The 7967-nt window shown below is 43.2% G+C and overlaps 2 protein-coding genes and 1 long non-coding RNA gene across 3 annotated transcripts in view; 2 read left to right on the forward strand and 1 right to left on the reverse strand.

Annotated features, from left to right (window-relative positions):
• The window catches only part of LOC308332990 (uncharacterized protein), a 205463-nt gene that overhangs the window by 70671 nt on the left and 126825 nt on the right, over nucleotides 1–7967 (reverse strand). The gene's annotated exons all lie outside the window — the stretch shown is intronic.
• The window catches only part of LOC308332997, a 178711-nt gene that overhangs the window by 43873 nt on the left and 126871 nt on the right, over nucleotides 1–7967 (forward strand). The gene's annotated exons all lie outside the window — the stretch shown is intronic.
• LOC308332996 (cytochrome c oxidase assembly factor 3 homolog, mitochondrial-like) lies at nucleotides 511–3832 on the forward strand. Its single transcript, XM_080789150.1, has 2 exons — nucleotides 511–748; nucleotides 2397–3832. Exons 1-2 carry the CDS (start codon nucleotides 523–525, stop codon nucleotides 2498–2500), a joined length of 330 nt encoding a protein of 109 aa, XP_080645276.1. The 5' UTR covers nucleotides 511–522; the 3' UTR covers nucleotides 2501–3832.

A 7967-nucleotide genomic window follows, 5' to 3' on the forward strand; every position in this document is an offset into this window, starting at 1 on the left:
TGCTCCCCTCTGCTCCCCTCCCCTCCCTCTCCTCTCCTCTCCTCACAACATGTGCAGGGCAAAAGGACTACCCTATGGCTTTAAGTGTGTCTACAACATACATACAGGGCAAAATGACTACCCTATGGCTTTAAGTGTGTCTACTTACAACATGTGCAGGGCAAAATGACTACCCTATGGCTTTAAGTGTGTCTACTTACAACATGTGCAGGGCAAAATGACTACCCTATGGCTTAAATAAGTTAAAGTGTCTACAACATACATACAGATACATACATACAGGGCAAAAGGACTACCCTATGGCTTAAAGTGTGTCTACAACATACATACATACATACAAGGCAAAAGGACTACCCTATGGCTTAAAGAAGTTAAAGTGTCTACAAGTTCTACAACATACATACATACAGGGCAAAAGGACTACCCTATGGCTTAAAGTGTGTCTACAACATACATACATACAGTACAAGGCAAAAGGACTACCCTGTGCACTAGACCGTCTGACTGCACTGAGCAACAAACATGGCGGACAACAAGCAGGCTGCTGCCCCACCGGGCCCGGCAGGAGAAGCCCCCTTCGCCCGGAGGATCGTGGACACGTCGTCCGACAACCAGGAGGGTCTGTCGGCCGAGCAGGTCCGCTTCATCCGGAAGACGGAGCTGCAGCAGTGGGCGACGAAGAGCCAGGCGCTGCGGGGACGGAACGTCCTGACGGGGCTGGGAATAGGAGCCGTGGTGGCGGCCATATGTATCCTTGAGACCTGTCTGGAGAACTACAACTAGAGAGAACTACAGCTTTCACGACGTCTGCCGTAAAAGGCGCAGATCTACAAGCCGACAGCGCGTCGCGGGAGCGACCTTAGCGACGCGCTGTCCGGCTTGTAGATCTGCTCCTTTTTACGGGCCGGCGTCGTTCTTTTGCGACACGGGCAAGGTGAAATGTTTGAAATGGAATTGTGTTCCAACTTCCACTATAATAATAACTCTATGGTTGATACGTTATTGCTACAAAACCTGTACATTCAACCTCTTCAGTCATTTTGGGCCATAAACTATTAGGAGTTGGAACTAAAGATTAAATTAAGTCTGATAATGATGAGAAATGGTTCCACCGCTGCCCAACGAGGGCTAATATTGATACGTTTTATTGCTACAAAAGCATGTACATGCAGTCATTAAATATTAAAATCATAAACTAGAAAGTTGGAAAGATGAAATTAAGCCTGATAATGTTGATGTACCGCGGCGTGCGATCGTGTACTTACAGTCTTACTGTATTGCATATTTAAATATAAAACATTTAAACCTTGTTATAAATGTAGTTTGCATTTTGAAACGTCAGAGTCACATGGTTTATATTTAAACACTCCCTTTGAAAGGTTGTGTAAGGTGACGTTGTGTACTCTACTGTACAATGTGGACTCAGAGGAACCTTTTTATTGTACATTTTTAGACTCACCACATCTCAGGAAATTATTAAATTAAAATTAAAATTATTAAAATTATTGTACTTTTCTGAGTGACTAATGGAGTGGCAGATCGATTATCGAGTACTTTATTAAAAAGTTTGCAAATAGTACAGTGAGTGAGTGGTACCTACAATACAATGCTAAAAGGATAACACAACAAGCCCTCCCGTAGGGCCTTCATTATGGCCATTGTGGTCCCGTTTATTCAATTCATCGAGACATTTGATTGCATTATACAATATACCGGTACCTACAGTAATTATACAATTTTCACCACGTGTAACTAACCAGCAGCCCCTGGCAGGAATGACTGTCATACTCATAATACATTTACATTGATTCTGGACACAATTTACATATTTGGATCAATGGTATGTCAATAGCCGCAATTTGCAACTCTAGATTTGTTTTAATCTAGAGTTGCAATACCCTCCATTGACTCCCCACTCATCCAATTTGGTTTGCGATCTGCTTGTATTAAACAACGTTAAACTCACCAACATTGCAGCTGCAGTCCAAGCTTGAATTATCCTCTTTCAATCTGCAGAGCTTGTTTTTCATAAAAATCCACCGTAGAGATGTTATGAGATACTTTCTGTCAAGACATCCTCTGCAAGTGATTCTTTTTCTAAGTGCTGGAGTTTGGAAGCACTCGTCGTATGTCACTGAACGGCCCTGCGTTCCACCTGTTTCGAATTTGCACATAATGAGGAGGCAGCAGCGCGACCCGTTAACAAAAACGAGCGCTTCCAAACTGCATCACTTGCAGAGGATGTCTTGACAGATAGTAGCTCATAACAACATCTCTACGGTGGATTTTTATGAAAAACAAGCTCGGCAGATATAATGAAGGCTCTACTGTAAATGCTGTCCTTAGTGTCAGCTCCTATGTGCTATTGGCCTTAACAACGCTACCCCCCCCCACAGACGGCTACACCTTCTATAAAGTCTCCCAGGAACGCATTATGGACGAGATGGACGAAGAGGCCAAGCGGGCGAGGGTGGGCGCGCCCAAGACGGATGCCAACTGAACTGTGTGTGTGTGGGGGGGGGGTGCCCTGATGGCTAGCCTTCTGGACTGTGTGTGGCTGTGTGCGGGTGCCCCTTAACGTCACGCCAGGTTCTGGACTGTGTGCGGGCGCCCTTTTACATCATGCCATTTTCTTTTCATTTGAACGACCCTCAGTTTCATATGCACTTAGACACGGACCCCAAGTTTAGCTATTTTCTTTGTTTTTTAATCTCTGGGACCCCAATCTGCACTCTAAAATCATCAGTCTTTATTTCACACTGAGAGTGTACAAATTGACCCGTAAGGGTGCATTTGGTTCCATCTGTACACTCTCTGAGTTACAGACCCTTATGTATAAATAATAAATAAAAACAATGGCCTGCATAACATCTCCAGCAACAGAGAGAAGGCACTGAACTCTCTTCCAAACCTGCTGATGATTGAGTTGCTGCTGGACAGTGTCATGTACAGTGTTTTATGAAGTATGATGTGTGTGTGCTGCTGATTCTGAGAACTATCCTGTATACAGTACGTGTCTAATGTCTCTCTAACTTGTGGTTGTGATTAAAAACAGGCCCGTCGGTGAATTAGAAAGCATGGTTGGCTCCACTTTCAACTCTAAAAGCGACAATGTGATTATTACGTCCCGAAACCACCTGCAGTTACGTACGAGACGCTTGGGTGCCGGATCTAATATGAAGCCCAGCACCAGACCACAGCAAAGGGTCTCCATGCAGACCATTCCATGGAGACCCTTTGGCGTGGTCTGGGGGGCCGTTGAATTGAACCCTTTGGGTCGCCGCGCGACAGGACAGGATATGACAACACCGCTGGGGCCAACGCTGAAACCGCCTCCACCCTTTGGTCGTGTGTTCTGGGCTTAAAGTTCAGCATGTGAAAAAGAGTCAAATCTGCACGCCAAAATGATGCTTGCACTTATTGGGGAATGTATGTCGACTTCTCAACCTTTTTCAACGAGCCGGGAGGTGGTTCAATTCGTTGCCAAACAAATACAAATGCATATTTTTGGTGTGCAGAATTTTATTCTTTGCCACTTTTCAACGAGATATATATTAAATGTTTTTGGCATTGTAAAATGAAGTTCAGAGGCTGGCGTGCACACTACAATTAATAATAATAATCATCATCGTTAACAGTTCATTGTGATAACCATCTGCTCACGTGAGCCAGTCAAGTTACTCATGTTGTGGCCTTGTGACCACCTAGGGGTGTTCACTGTTATCGCATCCCCACCAGAGATATTTATGTTGATATAATATAAAGTAATGATTTGTAAAAAAAACTATAAATGTATTTGTTTTGTTACAGAGTAATAAATGATACCCAAATGTAGGTTGTGTTAATTGTCACCAGTGGCGTCAGAGATGGAAGACAATTCAAGGAGGGCGAACGTTACATTAGCAGAAAATGACCGATCTACAAGCTCTACCTAGCTCTAGCTCGACCTGTTGGTGTGAGTTTGTAGATCGGCTATTTTCAGCATAGATATTTAGGGCTGTATTTTGCGTGTCTTAAGTACCAGGTCTTATTCCCTAACTTGAGTAAACTAAAGACCTGGAGGCGTGATCAATGCCATTTGGCTATTCTGAGTGGCCAAAGAGCATTGATCACGCCTCCAGGTCTTTAGTTTACTCAAGTTAGGGAATAAGACCTGGTACTTAAGACACGCAAAATACAGCCCTTAGTGTAGAGAGCCCTTGGGTTAAGCTAAGTATTGGGTATCTGAAACCTTTTGTTTTAAATTAAATTAAGTGTCATGTTCTTAATTTCTAGATGGTCAGCTGTGCCATGTCAATGTTTTAATGACGCCACATCAAAAAATCCAAAGTTTTGTTGGATTCTTTTAAAATATTTTCCCCACAGTTTTAATGTAGAATTATGTGGTTGTAATTTACATACAAATGTGAGGGACTTCATTTATTTGACTACATCCTTTTCTTATATATATATTATTTTATTTTAAACCAAAAATCCTGTCTCAAAGGAGGTAAAAAGGGAAAAGAAACTTATACAGTGAGGGGGAAAAGGGGGGATTCAGATTTTCCGGGGGCCAGTTTCGAATTGCAGCCGTCCATAGGTGGGGCCATTTTTTCCAGGGAAGGAGAGAGGAGCACATCCACTGTGAGATGTGATGAGTAGTAATGGCTGACTGAGTAAAATAAAACAATCTACCTGAAAATAGATAGCTATAAGTGAAGAGCAATTTCCGCAATTACCATTTCCGCAATTTCCTCAATTTCCATTTCCGCAATTTCCATTTCCACCATTTCCGCAATTTCCATTTCCACAATTTCCGCAATTTCCATTTCCGCATTTCCGCAATTTCCATTTCCACCATTTCCACAATTACAATGTCCGCAATTTCCGCAATTTCCATTTCCGCAATTTCCATTTCCAACTATTAATGGCAGCTGGGTTTCATCATTCAAATAAAATAGAATTCTGTCCGTTTAGCTATAAAATTATGTCAGGGAATAGGGATACACAGTATATGTCTTTCATTTGCATTGCATCTCCCCCCCCCCCAGCTTATATTTTCGTTCGAGTTATAGTACAACTCTAATAGTATTACTTATAATAATGTAATTAAAGATAACTTCATTCAGATTTATTTATTTTTATTTCATTTTCCAGATTTTCTTTTCTTCTTTTTTTTAGATTTTCATTGGTGGGCCAGTCATAATGGTCCCGCGGGCCTGATGTGGCCCGCGGGCCTGAGGTTGAGTATCACTGCACATAGAGTATTAGATCACAGCAACCATGCAGTCGCTTGGTGGTGTAATAATAAAAACTGGTCCTCTGGCTCCATCTACTGACGGAAGTGAAAACAACATGGGCTTTCACAGGAGTTAGAAAATCATCGCACATTTTGAACATAACACAGCTTGTAGATCGTTTTTTCCCCCCCACAACGTCTGCTTCCTTCCATTACAATTTGGCTGATGTTTGACCAGTTTTCTTTTTTTATATAGTAGATGAAAGTGAATAAATATTTAAGACTCACCCGGATATAATTTTACTTGCAAAAAAGAGATTTCAACCTTACTAGCCTACTACTTTTTACTTATTATAAAAAATATAAATAAAATCTTATATTTAGTCGAATAAAACTACACTAAACACTAAACAGGCATGCAAACAGGCCCAAGGTGAAAAAGGTGACAGTGTGCGGGGCCAACGCTGTGCCGCGGGCAAAACCGCGGCGCAAATCTTTTAAGCGTTTATCGGTACTAAACCCACTTTGGGGGGGGGGGGGGGTGTCATGGGGGACAGTATATACTACACTGTACTGTACTAGCCCTCCTCCCGGCCTGTGTGTCTGTGTGTTAGGCTGTGCAACAGTGACACTTGGTGGTGAACAAATGCTATAACGCTATGTTTCGTGCTCGGACACAGCCAGGGACCCAGGGACACAGCCAGGGACAGACCCAGTGACACAGGGACAGCCAGGGACAGACCCAGTGACACAGGGACAGCCAGGGACAGACCCAGTGACACAGGGACACAGCCAGGGACACAGCCAGGGACAGACCCAGTGACACAGGGACACAGCCAGGGACACAGCCAGGGACAGCCAGGGACAGACCCAGTGACACAGGGACAGCCAGGGACAGACCTAGTGACACAGGGACAGCCAGGGACAGACCTAGTGACACAGGGACAGCCAGGGACAGACCCAATGACACAGTGACACAGCCAGGGACAGACCCAGTGACACAGGCACACAGCCAGGAACAGACCCAGTGACACAGGGACACAGGGACACCGCCAGGGACACCGCCAGGGACACAGGGACCCAGCCAGGGACAGACACAGGGACACATACTGTAGCTGTCAATAGTGTGGTTGAGTGGCTGCACCACTCAAAAATGACAGATGATTATTTACTAAATCAGTACAAATCTAGTCAGTATTGAGCAAGATGTTAACATTCATGTCCTGATAGTCATAGAACAATTAATTTACTCCAACAGGAGCACTAGCCCCTCGAGGAGCACTAGCCCCTCCTATATTCAGTAGATTTGTGTCCTAAATGCCATTGACAATGAATGAATTGTCATATATCAGCTATTTTTGTCCTACACAATCCTACACATTCATTGTCACAAAAATGACAATGAATGGATGATGTATGATGATAAGGGTCACTTCACACAGGTGTGATTTAAAGAAAGAAACTGGTCCAGCACTCACACTCCCATCTCAAAATCCCTTACAGTTACACTCTTCACATCATGTAAAATAGAAAATTATATTCACTGGCAAAATAATGAATTATAATACAAATAAAATGTTTTGGGATGGTTTAGTCAACAGGGTCAGTTTACTTCATTATTTTAGCCTTAGTCAATTTAAGACATGTAGAGTAACATCCTCTCCTTATTCAACAGTTGAGCTGCATGTTTTCGTTTTTAATATATCCATTTAGTATAAGCCCTGGCACGCACGCACGCACACGCACACACACACACACACACACACACACACACACACACACACAGCGAGAGAAACTGACGCCGGCGCGTCCACACCACAGACAGTATAACGCAAAGTGCTAACGTTGCTAATGCTAACTGTAGCAGCTAAACTAATGGATCGACTGGCGAGTCACAGACAGTGTGTCAAAATTCATGCCGAGTCCACACAAACAGGTTTTTTTTCCGCGGAGCGACCAGCGGCTGCGCACATCATGCCGCCCAGATGCAAGCAGAAATATCGCTCAGAATCATTAGTGACTCACGAGAGTAGTCTGTCAGATAATTCTCAGGGCAGCGAGCTCGGGCTCCACAGACCCCCTCACCCCCCCCCAAACATTTTTTTAACGGATTTGCATGAATCACACAGGTCCTATATTTGGGATAAAAACGGCGATTTTCGCCGAAAAGCTACACTTTTGCATGTCTGACTAAAACATTCCAGGTGACTAAAAATGTGAGTAGACTAAATCACTAAAACTAAATTAAAATGATCGAAAAGACTGACTAAAACTAAGATCATTTAGAGGTTTGTAGATTGTAGCTATTTTTGCTACGACATGCATTGTGGAAACCGTCGAAAATAATTTCATCCCAGAATGGACTGAATAACTTGTCACACTCATAGAATACTGTTGCATAAATGTAGCATGTTGGCTTATGGATGACGACAGAGTACATCACCTTGAAATGGGTCTGGTCCACAAGATTCCATACACCACCAAGATACCCATGTACCTGTCTAAATACTTCACTAAGATACCCATGTACCTGTCTAAATACACCACCAAGATACCCATGTACCTGTCTAAATACTTCACTAAGATACCCATGTACCTGTCTAGATACACCACCAAGATACCCATGTACCTGTCTAAATACTTCACTAAGATACCCATGTACCTGTCTAAATACTTCACTAAGATACCCATGTACCTGTCTAAATACTTCACTAAGATACCCATGTACCTGTCCACACCCACAACACCA

This window comes from Protomyctophum bolini, assembly GCF_963924005.1.
Source record: "Protomyctophum bolini genome assembly, chromosome: 18".
NCBI classification, from domain to species: Eukaryota; Metazoa; Chordata; class Actinopteri; order Myctophiformes; family Myctophidae; genus Protomyctophum; species Protomyctophum bolini.